At 45.8% G+C, this 27,568-nt stretch overlaps 1 protein-coding gene across 1 annotated transcript in view; it reads left to right on the forward strand.

Annotated features, from left to right (window-relative positions):
• Gfrl (Glial cell line-derived neurotrophic family receptor-like) overlaps positions 1–27,568 on the forward strand; it is a 221,521-nt gene that overhangs the window by 146,242 nt on the left and 47,711 nt on the right. The window contains exon 5 of the mRNA XM_072005911.1: positions 24,744–24,871. Within this exon, the coding sequence (XP_071862012.1) occupies positions 24,744–24,871 (128 nt within the window). The remainder of the gene's footprint in view (positions 1–24,743; positions 24,872–27,568) is intronic.

A 27,568-nucleotide genomic window follows, 5' to 3' on the forward strand; every position in this document is an offset into this window, starting at 1 on the left:
ACGTATCGACTGTAACGAACTTCGTAGAAATTGTCGCCACGGTGGTTACAGAGGGTGCACAACACGGAAAAGCGACGCGACACGTGGTCGATCCAGCGATATAAATAAAACTCGATAAAGATTCTAAATAATGGCGGAGGTTGTTCGATATGGCGCGCCTGTACGATATCCCGGATGTAGATGTTTCTCTGTCACAGGAATCGCGTCCTCCGTGAAATCCATCTTTGGAAATTCGCAGACCGCCAGTACATCACGCGAGTTTTCATCATTTTTTACCGCGTCATTGGCTGTCCGGTCTGTTAAGAATGGTATATCGCGGCAATATCGCTGACTGAGTAACTGCATTGTTGTCGAGGCTATGCTGTCCAGTTTGGACGATTAATCGATCGATCAATCACTCCGTCATTTTTGGCCGTCGTAATATTGGCTCGTTGTTTTTGAATTCGCAACTTCTGTACAAAGCGGCCGCGCGAAACGAGAAGCTTCTCGTGGACACGCCGAAAGAACAAACAAAAACTAATGTTCGATGTCAGTTACGAAAGAACCGAACAAATACGGACGTCGATCGCTTGGAAGTATGCGGGACAGGAAACAAGCGAATAGAAGGAAACGCGACGACCGTTGGAGCTTCCGTTTTAGGATCGAACCGCGACAGTTTGCAATTTTATAGCGCCGAGTGTCTCGTAAACTGGCCATTAAATTTTCTTCTTCAATCCCTCCCCTTGAAAGGTTCGAATCGAGACGGATCGCGTATTACGTGGAACGAACAGGAAAATAACGAATGGGACGCGATAGAATGGTGGAAGTGCGGTGAGTTTACATTTCCATGATGTGTGACGTTTTCCATTGGTCGGGTAGAGAGAAGCGACGAGGAATGCGCGAAGCCTCTGCCACGCGAGAGCACATACGCGTCTCGAAATCTCCTGATCGATGATAGAGCCAGGCTTCCGACCAATTTCGCGGAGAACTTTGCAATCTGGCCTCACGTCGGATGCATTTGCAATTTGATTTATTCTTGGTTCGCCGATACGGTTGGTCGGCGGATCGGTAAAAGGATTTCCCGGCGTTTCCCACTTTTCGTCGCCGTTCACCGTCGCAGCTACCCAGCATCCCTCGTTCAAACAACCATATCGTAACGATAAATTACGGCAATCCTCGTCTTATTTTAACGATCTTGCCGTACGATAATTTTATCTCGTAGCGTTCCGTGTGTACATCGTGTTTCCTTTCGCGCCGCGATCTGAATCGCGAATATGAAACCGTTGCACAGTCGTAAAGTCTATTAACGGCTGTTCTGGAATCTAGGTCTCGCAGAGATAACGTTTCCCGACCTGTTATTTTTATATCATACACGTTAGATCCACCGGGGTCGATTTAACGTTTCTCCAATAGTCGTCGCGACGTCGAAAGGATGCACATTATGGAGCACAATTTTAGGATGACGCTTATGGATCGACTCTCTACCTAATTCGATCAGCGTAATGCACTCTCGATGGGTTTAACCTTTAGCCTCCATTAAAGACAGTATCGCGATATTATCGCAACCCTCTTGAGAACGTTACAAACGCTTCCAGGAAAAAAAAAGGAAAATAGAAAAAAAGACTTGCGTCGATACGTCGGACCTTGAATCGATGCGAAAATTCATCAACCATTCCGAGCGTGTAAAGAACGAAGTAAAGAATTATTGATATTCTGTTGGTGGTAATTTTGTTAAATCCGTTCGCCTTGGAGAAATAAAAGCGCGGCAGGATTTAAACGAGTCGGTCCGCGTACTTTATTCCGGACTTAGTCTCGTTCAAATCGAAGATTAGCCACTCTGACAGTGCTGCAATCCCTCAGAGAATACGACAAGCTATTCGAGGAAAGAATTAAGGAAGAAAGCCATGGGAGGATCTCGACGGATTCTTGAATCCGGTCACGGTAGAAATTAATTTTCGCCGGACGAAATCACGGTGAATTTAGCGTCGGTAAGAAATCAACTCTGATCGCGGCCGTTTCGTCCTTCTTCGCTCTTCTCCTGCGATCGAAACTGCGGGCAATTTTTCCAAGAAAAATCGAATCGTCACCGCCGCTATCGAGAGAAACCGACTCGACTCGTTTCGGTCAATGTTGGGTCTATTCTTCGCGCGATTATTTCCCGCCATTGTTGCATTTTTACGTGGGAAAAAGGAACCGTGCAGAATCGCTGATTCCCTCCTGCCGGTAATCTTTCTTCTGCCACGTAATTGGCAGTTACGAGTCATCTTTTCGTTTCATCGTCGTTGACACGCGGACACATAGCTAACGTGATAAATGAACATCGCCAACGTCGCGATACTCGAAGATTAATGTTCTAATAAGATTCCGTTCGTCCGATTACGAAATGTTTACTCTACTGCCTAGTAGATGATCGTCTGGTTTATTCCTCGAGCAGCATGCATCGAATATTCCGCTGGCGTTGCTCGCTTAATCTTGCAGTTTAACTGAAAATTAAGCCAAAGTAGTTGGACCGACTCGACTTATCTTCAATTTGAAACCGCCGTACACGTTTACGTGCAGTTACGTCGGAACGTCACAGCGCGATTCACGCTACGGTTGGAATAGCTAGGGCACCGCTGGAATTTATTATTTTTCCACACGGGTACCCGCGATTCCACGGATAACGAGGTTGTTAACCTTTTCCGTATGTGTGACCGTCGAATAGGAAACGACGTGGAAACGATTTTCGATTCTTCCGCCGTACCGATGATAAGAGATTAGAATAAGGAACGAACGCGATTTCAATGCAGTCGACGTCCCGGTCAATTTTTTACACCGACGAGCGATTGACTGGCGTGAATGCCGCGGTGGGACTATAATTCGTTACCTATTACACCTCAGCTACGTAACGACGTAATACATTTTCAAACATTGATCGTTCGTCGAGTTAACGGCTTTTTCGGGACCAGCGGTGTAATTGCTATAGTGGACAATGCGACTCACGTATCAACCGGACGAAACGAACCACGTGGATGAAGCTTTTCTTAACGAAGGACACATGTTTTTGCGAGAGAATCAACCAACGCTTCTTATATTTTCTATCTCGGCCTCTGCTTTTTCGTTTCGCTGTCTGTTCCCCTTTAAAATTCCACACAAAGGTGACCTCGCTTATATCCGCTGGGAAAAACAGACTGACTACCGCAGTCGTCATCCTCACTTTGCAGCGAAATAATATCTTCAACGAACAACCGAACCTTTCATCCCGTAGACGAAGACTCGCGGACAATTCGAGTCCGGTTCGTCATTAAATCGTCGACGAAAGACCGAGCTCGATATAAAGGTGTCCGCGTTCGTTAACAACGGCCATTTTGAACGCCACTGTATTCCATTGTGTGGGAAGGAAGTTGCGAGAAGTAGAACGAGCACGAGGATACGAGCGAATCGAAAAGCTGGCGTCGACCGTTGCTTTCGTTACAATAACTGGCGCGTTCGTTGGAGTTTAACTGTGGCCGGTCGCCATGTGCACGCGAGCAGAGACGCGTAATCGCGAGTTTCGGTCTAGTCGACACGCATCCACGAATCCGTTGGCGTATCGGCACGCTCTAATTTGGCCAGGCTGCCGCAGCTGGCCGGAGCAGCGCGTAATCGTGTATGAAAGCGCGCGCGAGCAATCCTCTGGACGATAGTCGCGACGAAATTCGGATGGATGCTAATCGTGACGCGCATTACGCGTCGCAACCGTGGACAGATTTTAGTCGTCGTTGTTGGATTAAGGAGGGAAAAGCCGGTTGCCGGCAATTCACGCGTCAGTTCACTTTCCGGCCAGACTGAAATACCGTGGCACACAGTTGCGCTCTGAAGACGATTATTTGAATAATGGAGCCGCAAGAAGTGCGGCGTGTTAAATGTGTACGGGACTGGAGGTTAATGGTGTGGACCGATCGATAACGCTGGCTAGGAATAATATGTAATGCACCTGAAATAGAATTGTACCGTTTCATAACGGTTACATTTAAATCTATAGCATCGTATACGTCACTGCGATAAAATACGAAAGACAGGGTAGTCGTAAATATCTCGGAACCCAGAGGTCTTTGGTCGTGCGTCGCTCGAAGTAGATGCCGCCGTATGAGATCGGACCACGAGGCAATCCCAGTAGTAACTCTATCGAATGTGCGCGACAAGGTAGCATCGATCTGTATATGGTCGGACATTGGCATTCGTAAAACTTATACCGCACTGTTGCTTGATTGAAATAACTATACGAAACGCTATATTAATCCACGCTGCGTTAAACGGAAGAATTTTAAACGGCACGTAGAACAACGTGGAAGTAGCGGCGGTTAATATTGATTCGGACCACTTTCGCGAGCAATCTATAAAAGAAAAGGACGAGGAATGGGAGAGGAACCGAAATTTTGTGGTTTGTTCGCGATATTATTCTCGTTTCCCTCGCATGATCAAGTAAGCAAATATTTGTCCGGTGTTCGACGGTAATTCGATCGACGCAGGCACCGAGCCAAGTACCCTCGCAACTTACTCGCCCCGATTCGAACGAAAAATAGAAGAATTTGTTTTCCCTGTGGATCGCAAGATCCTAACGATCCTCTGCTACGATCGAGATCGATGGGCGGAAATTAAAAGCTATGTCAATAGAGCGGACAACGATCGACCGATCTCGTGTCATAGCCATAAACTAAAGTCTCCGGAAGCGGGCGTAGTTATCGCTCACGGGGACGCTTGTCGCGACGCAAGACTCGCGTGACTTTATTCCACAAACGACATTGCTCCACTCTTGTAGCCGTGCACACGCCCGTTCCCATTCGGTTGCAGGTGTATAGCTGGTGTCGCGTTCACGAACGAGTCGACTCGGCCTACGGTTACGGTGTAAAGATGTAGTTCACGAGAAACCAACCCACCGACCGACGTTATTTCGCTTCGAGATTAATGCCCATTAATTCAATGCGCATTCGATGATAAAACAAGAGTCGTCCGATTAACCGCGTTAATTATATTATTGCATTTTGCCAGTGTAACAGGCTGTCTATGTACATCATATAGTTTCCATATGTGTTTCCATATGTATTGGGTTGGCTGGTATGAAGATAGTTATCGATATAGTTCGTACCACTAATAACGAGTTATGGGAGACGGTATTTATCAGGACATGACAAGAGTAATTTTTAAAAAATTAATTACTCGCACTTGGCTCCAAAATAGGTACATCGCGTTGCGTAACAAACGTATGCACAGTTCAGGTTATAGGTAGGTGCGATAGTTACTTCAATTTACGAATAGAAAACGGTAGTAAATGAACGATTAGAAAGCAGCGAATGAAACTACAGAAAGGACAGAGGTAATCGTCGATGTCAAGGCTACACCTGACGGCGGAATTAAAGGAAGAGCCGACGGAATGAAATTGGCTGGCGACGTACGACGACGGTCTCGGCTCTATAGAACGTGGAGGGACGTGCACCAAAGAAGGATGGATTGCTCGACGTTGTTAAGACAATAAAATTGCTCGACGTAAAAAAAAATGGTCGTGAGCTTGAGATTGCTACGAGCAGTCCTTCTAATCAAGCTCGTTCTTCTTCCTCTTCTTTAACCCTCACCCCACCATTTCCGATTCTTTCTCCCTGGATCGCGTTTTCGTCTAATTTTTCTCGAGCGACGAGACGTCGTTCGCGGGCGCAGCGAGTCGTTCGATTTCGATTGAAACGCCACGATAACGAGCATAAATTTCACCGGCGTGGCGTGACTTTGTTCTGCTTGGCACTAAAACCCGCTTGAGACCGTGCCAAAATTTGCGGAAAATTTACACCGGACTTTTTTCTTTCGCCGCGATCCGGCTGATTTATTTCTTAGATAGAACAGCTCGAACGTATGCATTCCTCGATCGATCTTCCTGCCCTCGATTGTTCGATTAGCGTTAACTCCACGTCCGAACGTGTAGCCTATAGCGACCACGCTAATAATAAGAACCCTTAACTTACGTTGATTTCTCCCAAGGCAACTCTATGGTTATTACGACCGCGTGTATCGGTAAAAATAATCCGGTCAGGATTTGTAACTTGGTCTAAATATATTTTCCTATGTCTCGGGCAGAAATAGATTTCTATGAGATCAAACTACAGGTTACCTTTCCAAGATAGCTGTCGATTCGAGCAGTCGTTTGTACGCGACAAAGTTGATCGATTTGATGGTGTTTTTTCCTTCCGGGTGCGTTCTCTACCGGGCGACGAGTCACTCGGCAAATTCCGAGTTGGTAAAAGATCGGTCGCAGGGCATGCTACTTTTCCGAATGATCGGCTGGTGAAAAAGGTTCTGAAGGGAAGCGCGAGAATCGTTCGTTGTCTTAATTACTCCGTGACTCGCGTTGCCACGTTGCATGATAATTACTGGGTAAACACTGATTACGCTGAGCCGTGGCTGATTATACTCAGGAATCTGCAAACCGTTCTAACGGCCGCAACTCTCGGATTTTACACGCCCCTTCACCCATAGAAATCCCGTCGAGCTGGCGGGCCGGAAGTGACGAGGGGAAATGACCTCCGAACGTGGAGTATCCTCGCAGGATTCCAGAACACGTCGTTGCATTACCTGTCGCGTCTGTAATTACGTGCTGGCTGGAAACCTCATTTTGACAGCATACCGGTTGATTCCTAGCGCGATTAAGTCGCGGACAATCACTCGACTTTCCCAGAAGTTGCCGTTCCCTAAGGATACAATCACACGCGAGCCCCGATCTTCCGAGTGAAGTCGATGGGGGACAACTTTCGCTCGGTTAACTTCCGTCATAGATCGAATTCGATCGAACGATACTATAAAATACGAGGCGGCGTTGAAACAACGCGCAAGAGCTTGCAGACCGTACCGTGAACAGCTTTTCACAGAAAGCTACGCGAAGCGTACTTTTTCGGATCGACGAGACGACGATACTTTGTCCTCTTAATTGCGATGGAACCGACAAAGCGACGCATAGAGGAGCGAAAGAGGGAAAGAGACGCGAGAGCTTTCGAAACTTGGAGTTTCTAACTTGCAACTTGCATCTCCGTCTAAACTGTTCTCTGATAAAGCTGAACGACATCGAATGGAAGAAGAACAAACGGGTGGAGGGATAGCGGGCAGGGATCGAAGGACAAAAGCGAAAGGAGTGGGAATCGGTAGCGGGCAATTCAATCTTCGAAAGATAGGCAACGTCATCGAACGAGCTGTTCCTTTTCGATTCTGACAACGTAATGGTATTAGTCGTGGAGCAGCGGATAGAAGGGTGGCGATATCTGGCAGCGGGTAGGGTTGGAAAGGGCGATTGCCATTGCCCGTAAAGGCCATCAGCTGCTATTGGGCCACCTTTGGCCTTAACCATACAGGCATGAGCCTCGCATTACCAGTCGCTTCGAGTTATCTGCGCTTCCCACGTTAGCCAGGCCGCGCAATGTCACACGCCGTGGCCCACATTCGCCAGCACCTGCACTGCAGAATCCCGATAGTGCACGTATATGCACGTCGAACCGTCGCTTATGCGCTTTCTCGTGCGCCGCATTTCGACCTCCTCCCCGCTCGTCTCCCCTACATCTCATCTGTGCACTCCCCTTCGCCCTCTGTTTCTCCATCTCTGACACGAACATCCCCGTAGGTGACGATTTCCCGTCTTCTATTATCGATCTAACGAGACGATGCGGTCGATGGAGACCCTCCAACTGCCGATGTCGTCTTTGTGTGTCAGGAAGCATCGCTTAAAGGAACGACGTCGATCGTCACCCAGGGATTTCGTCTGGATGAGCCTGATTCGCCAATTCTCTTCTCTTTCTTCTGGCATTGTCAGAATATGGAAGCAATGCAAGTTATCGTACAGTCATTCGGCGATAAAATTAAAGTCACATTCATCGATCCGGCAACTATCGCTAATACAAGGAAACTCAAGCGGCGACGGTTACGAAATTATTGTTATTACATGAGGGTGCAACAAACCGGAACGAGCGAAGTGGCTGCAAGCTCTGGTCTGATTCAATCAACGTCATCGAAGTCTGAAACAAAGTTGGTTGAAACGCGCTCGAATGTCTGGCGCGCTTGCGCCGCCGCTCGTTTCAGCACGCCTCTAACCGCTAACTACTTGACATCGATCGACCTTAATTAAAGTCGGCACATTCGCAAAGTTTTACCAGCAGCAACTACGTGTCGGATCCCCCAAAGAACGCGAGCCTGTATTTACAAGTCGTCGGTGGTCCAGCAATTTTTCAATCAGCTCCCGTCATTGTCAAACACGATCGTATTTGCGATCATTGTAGCAGATGCTGCGATCTACCCGATCGTAAACTCGATCCTGTTGAATTGGACGATGGAGTTTTCCATTTCCGACGATAGAGATACGAAAACAGCGATACGAATCGTCAATGTTTTAAAATCGAAACAGTTGCGAGCTGTTAAATCGTGTCAGCGTTCGAACGTATCGCGGCGATGGTCAACACGTTCGAAACACGAACGATTAACTAGGCAAACGAAGTTTCTTCGCGGCCCGGTCGCATGTATCATCGACCAGCAAGGATGAAGCGGATGGGCGGAGAGAGGAGGGTTCCATTACGATGCAGCGCAGTTCTTCTCGTGGCGAAGATGAAAACCTCAAGACCGAAACAAGGAACGAACTTAGGTTCGGAAACAATTGTTTCCCTATTGATTCGATCCAAGAGCTGCCCGCGGCGTCAGTTTGTGTAGTTCGCAAACACGAAAATAGATATTCACAATGGAATCTCGTCATGGCGTTTCCTGCCGCATGGTCACGTCTCTGTTACCTACGAGCATAGCTATTCTCAGACGACGAATTGTGCTGCATCGAAACTTTGGTCTTTAACGACCGACTGGTTGCGCGATACGCTTCTGGCTTTGATGGCCTGTTGCAAGCATCTCCTCCCCTTATCTCTCCTTATTTCGCTCGCGATTCTTGTTATAAACTTCCCTTTCCTCTCTTTCATCGAGCTTCGAATTTCTTCTAGGGTTTGCCAATGTTTCCTTTGACTCTGTTACTTGATAATCTCGTTGTCTTTTTGTCGCGGTCCCCTTTTGTCGCTTTCTCGCCTTTCTTAAGTATCTGTCTGATCATTTTGCGTCTTAATCTACTTTTTCTCAACCTACAGTTATTTTCTTCCAGTTCATTTTTGACCGATATTTCGTTCGTTTCGTTTCGACGTCGTTTCGAAACCGAAAGCGCGATCACGTTCGGTCAGGTACCTGTTTCCCGAATGCAACTCCGACCATCGCGACTGTTCGCTTTGCATCCCGGGGGACGCATCCGTCCACCTTCTATTCGCTTTGTTCCTATCGTCCTCCAAACATTTCTAGACTCTCGTTTTTTTAGTCACGTGAAATATCGTCTTAGCAGCGATACGATGATCTCGGGATAGCCAGCTCCGACCTGAAATTTCCGCAGCTCCGTCGAGTTTCCTTCGGCATTCGTGCATCTATCGCGCATAATCTCGTTTGCATGAAACGAAATGAACACAGACAACCGGGAAACATAAACAGTTAAACTCGGAGTACAAGCAAAACGTCGATATATAGATAGCGAGGGAGCCAAGAGTAAACTCTTCGCAAACTGCGTACTTCGTAAACTGGATCTATCGTTTCATGACATCTTCGATTTGTTAGATCCTAAATTTTGGATTTCGTTGCAAAGTATACTGGAATGTAGAAATTTGCGGCGTGAAACTCGTCGAACATTCTCATTTCCATTCGGTATACGCGAAGGACGTGGAAACATGGAACTGCCAAAACATTCGCGAAAATCCATGCAACGGTTCCGTTAGTCGCACGTCCACAGACACGCGTGTACGATGGCGGCGCAAGCGAATTACGAAAACGAATTCGTTAATTCGCGATGTTGAAGAATCCACAGCGGTCAGTCGGTATCGGTTGCAACTGAAACTTTTCCATCGTCGTCGACCGTTGATTACGGCCAAGTGGAAGGGGATAAAAGTTGCACGAACGGACGGGAGATTTGCGTGGGTACACGCGTGCCCGACTAAATTACCGCGCTATGAACAATTCAGAGCTACTACCGCAGCGGCGAACTTGTAAATGTAGTAATTAATATACATAGTCGTACAGCCGCTAGGTATTGTGAAATTCTGCCAAATTGTACCGCAACCGTGACTGCGTTATCCCAATTTTCCAGATTTTCCAAACGGAACTCCGCTACGCAATTACATTCCGACGCGATTCTACGCCTGTTAATGTCCTTAATCTCCCAGAAATTTCAATACAAAGTAGCGTGGTTTCTAACAGAGAGAAACCGCGGTAACGATATTTTCCTTTTGTCGATTTACAGAGGAAATCGATCGTAGCTGTATTGTTCGTGTCACGAGGTATTTAATCGTTGCACGCGCGGACACGCAACTTGCAGCATTCGATGTACGAACGAACGACGTTGAAATTCTGTCGGTCTCCCAGGAGGAAAGGACCGAAAACAGGAACGGCGATCGAACACGAAGGACTCGCGAAACAAGCGATTCCCTAGGAATATTTTAAGGAATTTTTCTATGGATTCGGATCGGGCAGATGTTCGATGTACGCGGAGATGGCGTGGAACTCGTGGACCCAGGTTTCTATTTCGGCGTATAAGCGCCTCATAAATTTACCCCAGGGCCAGCAGCCGGCGTCGGTTGTTTTATGCTCTCTGGGCAGGAACCTTGCCGAGTAATTCTGCAATGCGGTTCGGTCCTACCTATAACCTGCCCGCTAACTTTCTCTCTTTTCGTCGTTTTCAAGTCCGTTCTCTTCCTTTATTCCCGTTTCACCTTTTCCACCGTTGAGCCGTTTCTTCTCCTCCCTCGTGGCAACTATCTTCCAGCGGTCGTCCGTAGAATTGCAAACTAGCTATCAGAACCGGCAACTTTGCTCGGAAAAATTTATGAGCCGCGTTAAGAGGCGTTGAACACCAGCTGCCTTTCTAATGACGATATTTCTCTCGTTCACGATCGCTACCTCGTCGACTTTTTCTATCGTTTAGAAATTTCGCTGCTCGGTATCGTTTGCCGATGCAACTTTGTTGACTGAAAAGCAAAGGGCAATTAAGACAGATCTCTACACCTTCGCCGTACTACACGCGAACGCCTGGTACTATCGAAATTGAAACTTCGTATCAACCACGTTTCATGTACAAGAATCTCGAACGTAATTTTTCAGGTGGCATCGCGGAATCATGATTTATCCTCGGCGATAACGAAGTCTCGACGTTGGTCGATTTTTCTTTCGCTGGTGAGACTTGTTCGTTCATGGAGGTGGTTACATCTCGTCTTAAAACGCGATGAAAGCAGCTGGAAGACTGGAAGAAGGCGCACGCGGTAATTCAACTGGTTAAAATTGCAACTGCCTGCATATCGTATGCGCATGTATTCACCTTTCCACCTCGGCCTATTCGAAAGAGATTCGTTAAAACCGTAAATTCACCGTGAACGTACTTTTCTGCGAAGCTGTAATAAATTACGTAACTCCATGTGCAACGAGTTCTTTCATCCTCGTCTTCGAACGCAAGTAACTCGGACCTCTAAACGAAAATGTCTCGCGATGCAACTGATTTCCATTAGAACTGCCGCGTGTTTCCACGAATAACGAAATTTTGAATGGGGAATTTTTGAACGAAGAGTCTGTAAATACGCGAGACATCGAATTCGGAATCGTGTCCTTCTCCACGATTATTTCTAAAAAAATCCGATTACGATTAAAAGAAAAACAGACAGACCCGAATGATCCAAGAAACACATAGACTACACGTAACGCGCAATTATATTTTCGTTTCGCTGTAATATCGGCAACTTTGAGCAGATGTTCCAAGTTTCCGTGTCAAGACTTAGCTCAACTCGTATTAGATTGCCGATTCCGTTATAGCGTGGGACAATCGTGGCCGGAAAATTTCGGCTGGGAACGCTAATTTATAGAAGAGGGAGGAAGAAGAGAAGGAACAGCATACCGTCTCGAGCGTACAACCGCAACGAGGATTACCGGTAGACGGTCGAAAGACCGCGAGGATGCGGAGCAGCAGAGAACGCATTCATCCAGGTGATAAGTTATTTATATTGGGATTCCTATTGTAGCTATTTTGCAGAAATTGTGTTACAACGAGCCACGCGCAAGAGAGCGTTAATTTACGAGCAAGTCGGTCGTTCCATGTATGCTAGTGCAGAGGAGATTACCGCTGCGGGATGTGAAAGTTATAACGGACTCTGAATGTCTGAATAAAGTTCGTCCATGATCGTTTATCCAATGTCTTCGCGAATCGCTGAAGTTTTATCGGTTGTCCTCGTTTCCTTCCCGAAAATGGCGTAACATAAAAAGGACGTGTAATCCCTGAAGATCCATTTATACTTCCTTGGCGATGCTAATCACGCGTACCCAAACCACTCGACGTATTCACGTGCATCCAAAGACAAATTTATTCCCCTAGACCGGTCGACCTCCGATTGATGGCGAACGTAAGAGTACGAAGAAAATGGAGGAATTACTTCGCTTCGATATGTACAGGAAACTGCAGAGGCCTTCGGGCTCGCGTTAGCTCGATTCCCTCGCGGCTGTAGAATGAAACTCGCCACCGATGTTAACTTATTTACACGGTGGTCTGCGGAGCCGCGAAAGAAATTGGTTAGTCGCGCGAAACAAAGCGCTAATTCGCATGTTAGCTGCGTGTTCGCGAACGCGGCCACGTTCGTCGGATTACAAGCTTGTACGAAGCGGAGGCTCGTGGCGAGACGCTAATTCAGCGTGGTGAGCTCTCGTAGCAGGCGGCATACAAAATGCAACCAGGAACCGTTTCTCATCCCCAAATGCTGGCGCGACGCGCCTTTTCAACTTTCTCGTCCTCGTTAAGGGTATAATTTATTCCAATATCCAGAGAATTCGGACAGCGTGGAAAGGCGCCATCGTCGAAACGTTGACCAAGCGGACACGCACGTTTCGCAAGGATAGATTTCCCCTCGAAAATCGATTTTCTACCGCGCAGAAATTTAGCTCGGCTTGTTCGATTCGACCGAGTTCTCGCAACAACGGATGTACCTTGCAGATTTCTGCACGTCCATGGTGTCCGTTACGACTAGTTAACATCGGGGAGCAAATATCACGGGATTAACACAGTTACAGTTTGCGGACGAACGCGATATTCGGGTTTTGTAACGAGGTAAATTCTTCATGGATGACGGCACTTACACATAGCGCAATTAATATTCGGTGAAGTAGTTTATCCGAAGCTGGTGGCCTATCCAAGCAAAAGATGTTCACCAGGGAGACGACGGTCAATCGCGACGATGACTGTACGCGAGTACGCTCGAGTGAGCCGCAACTTGACCGACCGGTTCAAGTCCAATTAATGACGTAACAAACGTGCCATCAAAATCCACTGCCACTAAATTTGCTCCTCGTGCGACGTAATTAACAACGAGAATCGGTGTTTGCTCGAGTATCGAGCAAACACCGATCTACGCTTTAATTGAACCTATTCCGACCGTCGCAAGTTTGCCACTAAAACGCGCGTTACTATGGAGAATTCTTTTTTGTCATCGTCGAACCAATTTTCTTTCGACCATCGATTCGTTTACCTGTAGATTTCCATGAAAAAGAATATTCCGGTATATCGTTAGTTTCATTTTTCACAGCTTTTTATCGTATCTCGATTAACGGGACCATGTTGAGTCGCTTATTAGCATGATACACGCCGGATTCGTCGTTCATCGACGATATGCAGTTCCACGCCGGTGACGAAAATGAATTAACGGTGTGCCGAAAATAAATGACGCGCCGTGTTTCATCCTGTCTTTCCGGGCATTCGATAAAAAATGCAACGAGAGTCGTTTTAAAACTGGGAAAAAGTGCATGGCTGCCTCGGGCGACGGACGCGTAAAACGGTACATAGTCGCGTCGAGTGTTCACGCAAAAATCCAACAAGCCTGGTTTGCATGGTCGCCAGCCGTGAAATAAAAACGGGATCGCCTTAACGAGCTATAAAAATCGCCGCGATCATCAACCCTTTCCCTTATTACCTCGATCCTTGTCGGATTAATCGTAAGAAAACGAGCGTTAAAATCCAATGAAATTCTGCTAGAAGCTTGTACGTAGTCGACGTTGCTTTTGAAAATTGTGTCACGTAGAGAATTGTGTTTCAGTTACGAGGTTTCGAAACTTTGCGAGTGAAACTCCAGAAATCGATACGTTTTCCCATGCGTTACTTTCTTTCATTCTTCCCACGGACTACGTCACTTGTAAGAAAAATTTTCACAAAGGATCGGAAAAATCTTTGCTGTGATTACCGCAAGATACGGTTAAAGATACGGTAGAAGAAAGCGCATTTAACACACCACTGACGAAATCCTGCTGAAATTATTCCACTAATAGCGCGCTATTGCGTGTTCGATAATTATATCAGGGACATAACGAAGTTGCGACGCGGCGGTGTCGTAAAGGCGATGGTAATAAAAGAAACGGGGCGAAACCGATGAAAAGAGGGTTGCGTCTCACGGCCCAGAATATATTAACGTGCATGCACGCGTACAAACATACGCGCGTGTACGCGTGCACCACTCGAACGACCGGCGCGTTGCGACGCGCGTGGAAGCACGTACGAGACGACGGCCTCGTAATTACAAGCTGACTCCATAATAGGATTTTCGGCGGTTTTAGCACGAGTACCACCGCTAAGAAGAACGATGCTTATCGTTGCGGACGCGCCCCGTTGATTGCGGCGAACATGACGCGCCTGTGCACCTGCAACTCGCTGACACGAGTGCTTATACGTAGTTTGTTTGATGAGTCGTGGATTTTTTAAAACCGCGTACTTTGTTCGTTTACAAAGTTGAGACGAAAGTTGGTCGACGTTAAAGGCGATACGAAAGTGATACGACTGAAAAATTCAAGCTCCGGGAAAAGATGCGCGGAAAAAATTTGTTTAAAAATTAGTATTTCATGCTATTTCACGAAATTTAGAATTACGCTTTCGTATCATTTTGTATTATTCTACCGCGAACGTTTAATTTTATAAAACACTGAGAATTTTTATTTCGATCCTGATTTAAATATAAATTCGTGCGTTTCAATTCTGCAAAACTTGAAACTTTTAATTTTAATCACGTTTCTGTTAATTTGCTTAATCAATTATCGTTTATTCTCGTACGGTAGCGAAGAAACATTAAAATGCCGCATAAAGTTGAATTTCTTGGAAAATGAGCGTCGGTTATTATCCAACTCTTACACATACGCGGGGAATTAACCCGACGCCAAGATCGAGTAACGATAATCCTAGGAAAACCGATTATCTAACCCGCGCGGTTGAAAATACAGCGAGGTATTTAATAAACGTAAAATGCAGACCGCGGTTCGATGGAAAAATTAGAAAGTACGCGGGACCCCGGGTCTAATAGTCGCGGCGACGGTGATTTACAGCGTTGATTATTGCTGGCGAAAAGAAGCCCGTAAATCATGGCCGCGTCTCGCGTGCGCTTATTGCGCGCCTCCAGGAATTTCCGCTCGAATTTAAGGGCCGCATGATCGACGCGACAAATAGTACCACCTCGTCTCCTGTTTTCTAGCCAAGATCGAAGTGTATGGTTGAAGGAGCGTAATCGATTTGCCTGGCCGTTTATTAGTCGGCACATGGAAAACGCGTGTTGGAATTAACATTTATAATCCGAATTTATCGATAAGCGTGATGGCAGGGGATTCGCAGTCGGCGCACGTACGAACGCGACGACTACGTGATCGCATTACTTCCGCGGAAAAAAATGTGGAAAAAATTGGGACGAGCCGGTGTGGTCCGACCAGCCAGCCGGATATTTGGTGAAATATTGAAATTTTGTTTTGAATTCGGTAGCCGCCGGTTTACATTGACGCCGTCTCTTCCGGCTTGTAATTTTGTTACCTTTCGCTCGTGGCTCGACGAGTTGCTTAATGTTCTGCTATCGCTGCCGCGACTTATTTTTACCGACATTTGAAACGATGTATTCTCTATCGAACGACTAAATGGATAAATCGATCCAATTCTATTTAATCTAATTTATTTATTAATTAACCAGCAAAGATCTCTTTTACAAGAAGGTGATATACAATAAGTTGAATACAAGTGTCGCGGTGATACAGTCGCTGTGGGACAGTAAGACAAACATGTGTATAAGTACGCTATACTAAAGCTATAATACTAGTGCACCGCTCGGGTTAGCTAAGGGTACACAGGCCGGTTAACACAGATCTCTTTCTGAGATTGCTGCTTGAGGTGGAAGACAAGTTGATATTATTGCGTAAAGCTTCGCCTAACTCACGTATACGGGCAATGGTGTTTACGTGGGCAAATCTAGGGGAGAAGGACGGAGGGTAAAATAAAGAGAGACATCCAGAGAAGTAGGACGATGCGTGGATCTGCCAGTTGATAAGGCTAAGGAACAATCTACAAATCAATTTAGGATTCTCACTATCGTAGAAAAATAACCTCGTCGGCCGATCACCTGCTTGCGGATGGCGATTAAATTTTATATTCTGCGATGATAGGAGCGTAGCCGTTGTCACGATCGTTCATTGGGCAGCCGAACGTAAAAGCAGAAGGAGCCTTAAAAGAGATGAAACATCGGTTCGAAATTCTTGCGGAATTTAGACGGAGGATCGTAACGACGTCAAGGAGAAGAAAACGAGAAAGAAATGGAGTGGTAGCATCTGGCCAGGATAAGAAAACGGGCAAAGCACAGTCGACGACATCGGCTAGAAATGTAAATATGTTTCCCTTGGACGCGATGTCGAGTAATTATTCAGCATGCTAGCGAGAAAAGATCTCATACAGCGGTATCTTTTCCGACGATGTTCTTGCTCGAGAGATTCGCGAGATATTCCAGAAGCTGAACCACGACTCTCGTCCCTTCGTTTCCTCCCCTTTGCGGCCCTTTCCTTTCTTCCTACTCCCTTTTGCTCTTGAGACTCCAGGAAAACCTGTTGTTAACGCTGAGAGTGAAGTTGCAAGTTGAAGATGAATTCAATTTCTCGTAACTTACGCTTGAACATTCTCCTCTAGTTGAACCGCCACTTCGATAACGCTTTTTGCTGTCTTGCTCGTAGATTTTCGTCTAGAAAATTACGCAAACGGTGCTCTCCGGATCGAGATGCGAAACGGTGATAGTTATTCGTACGGTACACAGTTGCCTAATTTCGTGTTACTTGGCACACGTACTAGTTCCACGAAATTTGACGATACGAAATTTTTGTTAATAGCGTCGATAAATATCGCGTATAAAATAACTTGTGCTAGCAGGCACGTTTCCGCCTTCACGCCTCACCAAAAGGAAATATAATTTCGTTGGAAATCGTTGATCGTTGCAATCGTGGTAACGCGATTACAGTTTAGGAAGAAATGAAATCTCTCAATTAATTCGCATATTAACGACGTGATATCGGCAGGACGCGTTGCCCGTTTCGCGTCTAATTCGCGGGCAAATCGTTGAATTTCAAAGCAGCTGCCACTCGTTAACAGCGAGGAAAGAACGGTCGCGAGGCAAAGTATACCTGCGCGAGAATTCCAATAATTCCGCGCGGCCACGCTTTTTGTATGCGCGAACGGTGCCCCCGCTGTAACGAATCGAACAATTTGCCGTGCATAATTTTCAGATTGTCAGAGGAAAAATTATGATATTTATGAAAAACAACGCGTTTCGCTGTCGTTCACCGTTCTTTATCACCGGTAAAACAAATGACACCTGCAATTATCGTGTTTTGTTCGAAAACGTGTAATTTTATCATCATCGATAGCGACGTTTTCCCATTTTTTATAATAAAATCGAACGGCAAGCCGCTTATTCACTGTTCGAGTTTTGTATCCTCGCAGTGCATCCATCGGTCGTAGTTCCAAGAACAGAATAATTCGTGGAAAGTTCCTCAAGAACCGTTCGACCGAACCGGTTACGCGGAAGCGTCCGCAAGGTTGGCAGGCTAGGAGCAGCCCTTCTCCCTATCACGTGACGATACGCATCATTAAAATTCATAAGGCGACTCGCCCATTCCCACTTTAGCACCCCACGGGCTGAACGAGCCGCGCATCATATATTTATAGACGCCCTCGAATGCACACATGCATCTCAGACACCTTATGCAAGCCGGTCGATTTCGGTGCGCACTTATCCGCAGCCGGATATCCAGCCGGTTTCCGCGAAAATTCCGTTTCCTCTGGCTTCTACCTTCGATATATTGCGTCGAACCGTTGAACTCCGTCGTCGCTTATTCTATGCATGAAATATATCCTTTTATTATTAGAATCGATTTGACAACGAGTTAACATACAGCAGAGCATACAGAAGGATGGCGCGTTTATCCCTACGTGTAATCTATCAGCGAGGTAGCTTCTAGAGACGAGCGATTCTTCGATCGAAACTGTGTTCAAGCTCGTAAGTTGGTTACCGCGTTAGTTATTTATCGGCGCTGTCAGCATCGATGACGTGGAGTTTGCGTAGATTATACGATATCGCGATGTCGTCGTCCCGCAGCGACGCGTCTACGAGATGACGGGAGTGCACTCACGGTGCGCCTATGAATCTTGCATAGGCCGCATGCGTATACGCATGAGATAGGAAGGAGGCCGTATTCCCTTTCCGCGTGTCGGTACGATGACAAATTGTGGCCTGGGTACACGCTAGATAGCACAGGCACTCCAACCAATGGGAATAAATCAAATTTCGCGGTACAACGTATGAACGGCCTTCGGTAAAATTTACGTACGATCGATCTCCGAATGCGTTCGCTCTCTGCAACGGATCTCTTGTTACCTTAAAGAAGTAGCGACGAGTACGCTGTACGTGAAAGCGTCTGCTGCGATACAAAGATTTAAGAGGCGGCTGACGCGACGGTTAACCACCGCGCTAATCAACTTTATTAACGCGCTAATTGATTTATTCTAGAAAGTAACGTCTCAACGTCGTGCATCGCGCGTAATTCTTATTTCGCGCGCCTGCGTGTGCCAGATAAGGTACGCTAAGTTGAAACCAGTAACCGGTCTACTAATCTCTGATAAAATTACCACGCTCACGTATTTAGCCGAGCGGTGGTTAAGCGTTCTTCCTACCTCTCCTTTTATTTACTTGGACCTTCCTCGAGAAAATTAACGCGTTACAGTTCCAGAGAGTCGACTTTCACTATCCGCGACTCACGAACGATATACAAATATCACGGAAATCGCTGATACTCCGAGAAAACGTACTCGCGAATAACTATGCTCGGTAGATTCGAGTAGCCGTATAATTTATAAGAGGCTGATAAATAAAGCGTCGTCGTCTGACGTCGCGAGCAAGTAACTCGGACACACGAACGAAGGTGGCCGTGGAAAAAGCGCCGAAAAAGCGACGGGAACTTTTCGGAAGTTATAAGCGGATCAGCGTCGTTAATCATTCCTCGGCCACGCTATAGGCGCATACATTATTCAGAAGCGTCCCGACGCCAACTATGCATAACTTTTGTCCATGTTCACGCGCCTCTTTCTTCAGATAGAGTTAGGATACGATCGCGAGGGTGAAAAAGCCAGTGTCACAGAGTGACAGTCATCCTCCTTTGCCCTTTCCAAGTTGCTTCGAATTCCAGTAATAGGCGTACGAAAAAAAAACTCACGGGAAGTTTTATACTTACATTACGAATGGCACAAAAGAACTGTGAGTACAAAGGCGCACCGGCTTGCGAGAAATGAGATCTTCCTAATAACGATGCAGTATTTCTATAGTTCTTTAAAGATGCTTGCGATTCAAAGATAGAAACTCTGGAGAGAAAGCGGTTCAAAACTCTCTTCTACATGTTATAATCAGAGAAATAATGAAATTGCTGGTCGGAGAAGACGCAGCGGAAAATTCTCGAAGGATTGATCGATCGATCGTTAAAAAGTTGTCGCGTTTTCGCAGCGGTGAATGAGGCACGTGCACGTTGTGGTATGCAAGGGGTGACGCGAGGGTGCGTCAGCACACGCGTAGGCGTACTTAGCACCCCGACCGTGTAAGACCACTCGACCGGCACGTACCGGATCCTTCAGACGTACCTACACGCCAGTAAATTATCGCCCAACCGTATGTACGGGGAAGTACGCTGCTCTCGTTGTTTTACACTCTCTCTTTCCAGCCAGTTTTCTTCCTTCACAGTCGTGCAGTCGTCCAGCATTCATGCTCCCGTGCGATTTCCTCCACGCTGTACATCCCGCTCTGCCACGACCCATGGCCTCGCTTTTCTCTTTGTTCTTTCGCGCTTTCCAACGTCCCTCTCCTTGTCCATGGCACCACCCGTGCGATAAAAACGAGATTTACGGATTATACCCGTGGTTTCTCTTTCGTTCTCTCTCTCTCTCTCTCTCTCTCTCTGTTTTTTTTTCTTTATCTTCTTGACAAGATGAATTTTGCATTCTTCCTACTGTTTTCTCGCGGTTTCCACGCGTGGTTTCATTAAGACCGGTTAATTTTTTAGTCCGCGTCATACCAAAACTCGGTTTTGTCGGAAAATAGGAGTAGCTGCATAATTTCTAGCAGATGTAGCATTTACGCTTACGTTTCATCGTGGATTATTGAATTTAGTTATGAATTTATTAGGCTCGTTCCTCTTCCGTTCTCGACCGACGACAATTTTAATTTTCCACCGAATGGATAAGCGACCAAAAGCATTCGAATTTAAGAACGGATTTCTCCACGCGAGCATCATCCGGTCGAGGTCAGCGTGAAAATAAAACTTATGGCGAAAAACGGAGGAGGTGAAATCCGACAGTAAAGTCGAAAATCGACAGAGCGGAGCGTATATTTCATTGCCGGCGTGTGATTTTCAATCTCCGCCAATGTCCGTCCACGAGCTCCCCATAACCTTTTCTTTTCACGATCGGTCCGTTGCTGCTGTTGCTGCTACTGCTACTGCCTTTGCCTCTCGAACAACGCTGGATAACTTTGAGCTTTGTAACTCGACTGCGGAGCACGGCGTGCAATCGAATCGAACGCGAGACATTCGAAAAAATGGGAAAAAATGAATTGGTTGAACAGAACACGTAGGGAAACGTATTTCGAGATAATACAAGCTTCTCTTTTTCTGCCAGCGAAAATTCGAACGAAATCTATACATGGAAACTGAATGTCTTCAATTTTTTAACACCTACGCTTTCGAAATTTTAAATTCGGTATTATTCCCTTTTTCCGTTTCGCTGGAGGGAAATCTCGAGATATTGCCACGTAAATATTTAAAATCAAACCAAAGAATCTCTGTGGCTGTCTCAAAGTCGAAGGAGAGAGACGCTCGCTTCTTTGTAAATCGCGCTCTACTGGATTATGCTGGCAAATTGGTAAAAAGCGCGTTTCTCAAGTTCGTTTCTTGCCGAAGGAAATCCAGAGCAAACGTGGATGCAAGCTGAACGTTAGCCCAGTCTCGCGTGTCTTTGGCGTGCGCGCGACCAGTCACGCCGGCCGAGATTAAATTCGCCGCATCGGGCATAACTTTCGCTAACGTTGATTAACATTAACGCGAGAAGAAACTCGTCACTTTCTCCGCGGAAACACCCTTTGACACCGCTAATAACCATCTGAAGCCCTCGACACCGGTGTGAATTAAACAGACCCACCTTCTTATCTGGCATTGATTAAGTCCGGAACGTTCCGTCTTCTCGCGCTTCCTTGAATTATTCATGCGTTCTTTAGCTAGGCTTGAGAATAGGTTACATCGATTTCTGGCGGCAAGTCGCGGAGTGAAGATGATGAGTTAGCCGAGTTACCAATGTTCCTTCGTATCTCTTGAAAGTGTAACTGGCGCGAGATTTATCTGCCAGAATCAATTCGAAAAGGTTGGAAATGGCAAAGAGTTGGAGGAAGAGTTCTTGGGTTCATGACGTTGGAAAACTACAGCAACGAGAAACGAAAGATAAACCAGTAAAGTCACGACACGTACTTCTTTTACACCCCCGTAGCTTGCAAAAGTCGAGGCAGACGGATCGAATTTTTCGGAGAAACCCGGGCAGAGTCCATGCAACAAACGTATAACCCAACGGTCGGCCGAGTCAGTACTCGCTATAAATTCGCCGGATACGAAGCTTAAAGCTGGTATGCTGGAACTCACCAGAGACGGCCTGAGACTGCGTCCGATGCTCGACTAGACCGCACGACGACTCTTGTTTCTCGAACAGACTGCATTTTGGATATCTGTCAGAGGCACACCGCCGACGAAAATCGTCGTCGTCGACAGGCGAAACCATAATTTCATTGTCCACCGGCTGGGGAGCATCGCTTAAACCATTGGTGACGAATTTCCCGCTAAACGAAGCGGATGGAGATTTTACAGGAAACTTTGAGAAACCTTTGGATAAATGAAGAGAATGTTTGAGAAGTTTGTTCGATGGTATACCGATGTAGAACGCTTGTTGTACAGTCGCTAGGAATCCATACGAAGCTCGAAACAAGTTTGCGTCTCGATGAGGCTGAGTTTCAGGTTTAAAGGCTTCCCTGTAACTTCGACTTTGGCATGCGTTGTCAGTGAAATAGTCGAATGCTTTAGAAATGGCGAAACGATGGAGCAAGAAGTTTCACGATACTACTATAAAATAAATATATTTCGTTTTTGCGAAGTGGAAAGAACAGGGTCGTAGAAAAAGCTTGGTTCATCATGTTCGAATTGTTCCTTTCTTCAGCACGAGAGCCCATCCTCCGAGTTACCCGCCGTGCCACTTTTATTTCACCTTCGGTTTCGTATTTCCTTTTGCTTCGTTTCCTCTCTAATTCGTCTAGAGCCCAAGAGCCATGGTACCGTGTGTGCCATTAACCCAAATAATTCTAGAGAGCAGCTTCGCTCTTCTCGAATTCTTCGCTCTTCAGTCTCCTTCGACCTTTCCTCTTTCTTGCCAAGCAGCTGGACCATTAGGTACCCTGTGAGACAAATGACGAATACTTTTAAACCAGCTATTTGTTAAACATTTTAAATTTTATCTTCCTTCCTTTCAACCAGATATTTCTGTAACATCGCGTAATATCGAAATAAGAAGATTGACATAAATCGATAAAACAATCGAGTTACCTTTCTGTCTTGTCGAAGATGAATCTTTATATAAATTATATCGTTACGCTTTATATAATTCCGACCACGTTGTACATGGCATAAATCTGTCCAGCTCGAGTATCATCTTGACAAGACTCCGTTGTACCTCGTCACTTCGCGAAACCGCGAATGTAGTTTATCTCGAAATCCGATTATTTAACGTCATCGATGGTACGTATTGTACTAGTTTAAGTTCTCGGTATAACACTTCCGTTAGATTATCCCTTTTGATCTCGTTTCATTTTTCTCCCTATCTTCGCGTATATCGATATTAAATTTGGAAAATAGCTTGAAAGTACTTGACGTGCCGGTGACTTGGACATTTTTTATTTTACTCTATTCTTATCTTAAACTCCGTGATTGTTGCCGTGATTGAAAATTATTAACAGAAGCGAAAGCCGAAAGCTCCTAAAGAGTCCATACGAATTCGTCTGTTCGTCTTCTTTTATTGCACGTCGTGCGTTATAATTGCGTGGCATTGACGCGATACTGGGAATAATTATATCTATCCATGTATAATTGCTTCTAAGCATGCAGTGATCTAATCGTATTTGCAGCGGAATTTCGTCGAGCTTAGCGAACAGAAACGTACACGAATTTCGCTTCTCTAATTTTCAGACGAATCGATTAATCTATTACTACGCACTTCGCTGCCACTTTGAACAAACCAACGTGTAATAATAACTCTTAGTTTCTATTTTGTTCCGTAGCAGGATCTCCGAGAATTTTCGAGTTTCAATTAAGCAGTTAACCACGTTACGAGAAAGACATTTGCCGTGGAGATTATCGGTTTTTAAAGTTTTATTAGCCGGTTTTTAAAATGGCAAACGATAACGATGTTTTAATTAAATTCGCTGGCCAAAAGAGCGGATGCAATGTCCCATTGACGCTGGCCTTTCGATACGGGTTTTAAGGGTGCAATTAATGATATTCGATTTGATTTCCATCGGTAAACATTTCGTTATTGGCAATTGTTGTTAGCGAGCGAAAGGAAATTATCCGGCGATTAAACTTTCAGCCGGACATTTTCACCCATTTTATCCAAAACTACCGACCGTTTCCATAATTATAAAACTGCCTCGCTTACCAACTAATGCTTGATTAATTTGTTATGCAGTTCGCGTAAACGGTATTAACGTGACGTTCGATCCAGTCACGCAGCTTTCCAACTTTGCCTAAAGTATTATTGTTTCGTACGGTATTTTGAAATACTTGGAACCCGACGCGTAGCAAAATTCGCAAATTCGTTCGATCGCCGGTCGAGCATCGGCTAGGAAGTTTCGTTGCTTCGGTTCGGTCGAGTTGTCGCGCGTTGCAGTTACAAATCACAGTTGACCGAGGCCAGAAGTGGCGGTCAGACGATCGCGGTTACACAGACCAGCTCGCGTGACCCGTTTGAAAAGCGATCGAGCGCTAAAACAAGTTCGACCTCCTCCTTCTTTTTTTTTTTTTTTTTTTTTTTTTCGGTCATCGAAGGGGAACGTACGAGGGAAACTTTACGCGAGCTCTCGGCAATTGACTTTCGAACTCGAACGCGTTTACTTGAGAACAGTTAGCAGACTTTACCCTTGCTCTGGCCTTTCTTTACTCTTGCCCTGTAAAGTTCGGCCACTGTAGCGTATTTCCACGATTTTCTCCGAGATCTCACCTGCCGTCAAGGGATTACTAGGAACCTCAAAGATTTTCTTCGTAACAGTGGCTTTGCGGTTAATACGATAGTATTGTACGTCTATTTTTCTGTGTTTCAGCACTGCCTGTCACGATTCCTGGACCCAGCTGCGGCTGTCCCCGATGTTCGGTTGCATCTGTCCAAACAACCACATAAAAAGGCGCTGCGACAGGATCTTCTCGATGGTGAATCACAATCCGTGCGTTGGTGAGTACGAAATCGAGCCTGTTTTTAAACGCAACTAATTTTTCTCTACATTCGTATGTATATCTCTATGTGTACGTGTGAACGTGATACATTATACGCAGGCATCTGTAACAGTGCGTACACACGAGATTTATTACTTGCTTCTCTCGATTATTATTCTCTGTTTCGTTGTGTCGACTGAACCCGTGTCAATTATATTTTGGTAATCTTGAATGAACGAGTATACGTGGTAACGTTGGTTAATCGTAACTATTACTTTAGCGCACCCTTGTGGAAGACGATTGTTGATGTTGTGAAGTAAACGTGTGTATTGTTCCTTTTTCTTTTTCCTTTTATGTACATGACACTCTACAAATTCACTTTTACTTTACCGTCCGTTTCGTTGCGAGGTTCGACTGCCCGTCTCCCTTGTTTACCTGTTTGTCTGTATCTTGTTACCGAAGTACTCTGTTCTAGTCTGTTACCTTTTCTTCGATCGATGTGTGTGTACGCTGCGGATAACGAAATCAACGCTGTCGATCTTGGATTGAAACGCGATGAATTTTTCCGCTCTAACGAATGTCAACGTACTGCCAATCGATTAAAAATACAAAATTATATTATACACAATTAGCTACGAATTATCGACATCCGCACAAGTGCAGCTTCCGTGGCCCACTTGCTACCAGGTCGTAAGTTCATTTTCGCCAAAATAACCACGAGGAAGCAACTAAAATGCGACTACGGTGAGAAGTTTCGTCGTAAACAAACCCCAAAAACCAGAGATAGTCTCAAAGATGCCTTCCGGCCTCGTTATTTTTCCCCGTTGCGTCGACGTCGAAGGAAAAGGTACGAGGAAAGGCTCGACGGAGCAATTACTCTCAGCGATACCACGGTGTTTAAGGCTCGTGGGACGACGTTATAGCCTCCTTCGGATAAGCTCCTTTCTCCTTAATTAACCAAAGGCCACCGGTATCGAGATGTAGATAAGGATTTCATCGCGTGGCAGGCTCGACCTTAATTTCACTGAAATCCCGTTCCCTTCCAGCAACATCTCTTCTTCCATACCTTCGAGTCTAATGACACTCGACTGGTTATTTTTAGCCTCTCCTTTCATCGTTTCGCCCGTGAAAATATGTCTCCTTTTATCCTCGATCACGATCAACGTCGACAGATCGAAGATCGTCGTTGCGATAAGACGCGACGTCGGCCCTTTCCATCCAATTCTCAGTTCATCTTTCTATTCAGGATTCGATGGTAATTCGCTATTCGAATTCGCGTAATTTGCTAAAGTTTCCGATGAAAAGGAACTCTCGGTAACTTGTAAAACTGCAAAACTCTCGTTCGTCCACGATGGACAGCGTGACAATTCGCGATTCTTAAAACATCGCGAATAAACAAAGGATTACATTTTAGTGCGTTACTACGTAAGTACACCAGTCACACGAGGCGCATGTGCGACCTGCAAGCGTTTGTTTTCTTTCCTTTATAAGTGTGCGTTTGGCCGAGCGAGAACTGATTTTCCTTTGCTGACAATTAGACGAACGACCGTGATCGGTGCGCAATCAATTTTCTACGTTTCAGCCTCGAGGAGTCGAGCTGCGAGTCGCCACGCAGCCTGCCGTCGAATAATCCGGTGCTACTCTTTACGAGAAATCACGGACGCGATTTCTACGAATTTACCTGGATTCGCGTTCTGAGAATTCGCGTCGAGCGATCGATAAACAGAAATCGAAGCTTCCGCGAGCATCTCGGTACCATTTCCTTTCTTAATGGAAAGGAGAGCAAACGGAAGGTTAGCGTGCTGTTCCGCTTTATTTTCTAGGTTTTATTTATACGATCGAGCATCTCGGCAATTCGAATAAATCGTCTGCAGTTCGCGAGTTGCTATGACGAACATTCTTGTAAACGCGATCGAAACTTTTCCTACGTTCGGTGATGCAACAAGTTTGGATTTCCGATCGAACGCAGTTCAAACGGTATCAAAAGACACGTGTCGTCGAGGAATCGCTTCAATCGTTAGACCATCTCATTTCGTGATTTCACTTCGACACCATTTTTCTTCCTAGACTATTCTAATCGACGTAAAGAATCTTAATCGCGTTTATGAAAAGACCGATGACGAATCGATCGTCCAGCCGAACAGCAAGAGAACGGGAAACGATGATCCTGGACGCGTCGCGTCTCGTCTTACGGTCTCGAAAAATCGCCAGCCAAGTATCTGCGAAGCTACGGATGGGAGAGAATAAAAAGGCCTGGATCCAGCCTCGAGATCCTCGAACGAGAAGGAACGTGTGCACGAGAGCACCAGCGCACCCCCTAAGTACGCATTCCGCCCGAAGGATCCGCATTTCGAGATCAATCCGCACGATTTCCTCGGTTATACGCGAACCTCCGCAATCTCGACGCGTTTCGCTTCTCTTCAGGTTCGCGTCCTCGATCGTCTAATCGAACTGGGTCAGAACGAATGCTTTTCTCTCTGTGGGAATTCTCGAATCGGGTTTGTACCGGAAGAAACACGCGAGGCCAACGACGCCGAGAAAAATTACCATATCTTTTTGCTTTCTTTCTTCCCGTTTCTTTTTTATTACGCCGCATTGTTAGTTTTATCGCCGATTTTTCGCCGCGTCTCCTTCCAGACGTCGAGTTATCGATACGAATCAAGCAAATCGAGCGCAGCTAATTCGATCGATATCTTTTCTTACGTAACATTCCGGT

This window comes from Bombus fervidus, chromosome 6 (genome assembly GCF_041682495.2).
Source record: "Bombus fervidus isolate BK054 chromosome 6, iyBomFerv1, whole genome shotgun sequence".
In the NCBI taxonomy this organism is placed as follows: domain Eukaryota; kingdom Metazoa; phylum Arthropoda; class Insecta; order Hymenoptera; family Apidae; genus Bombus; species Bombus fervidus.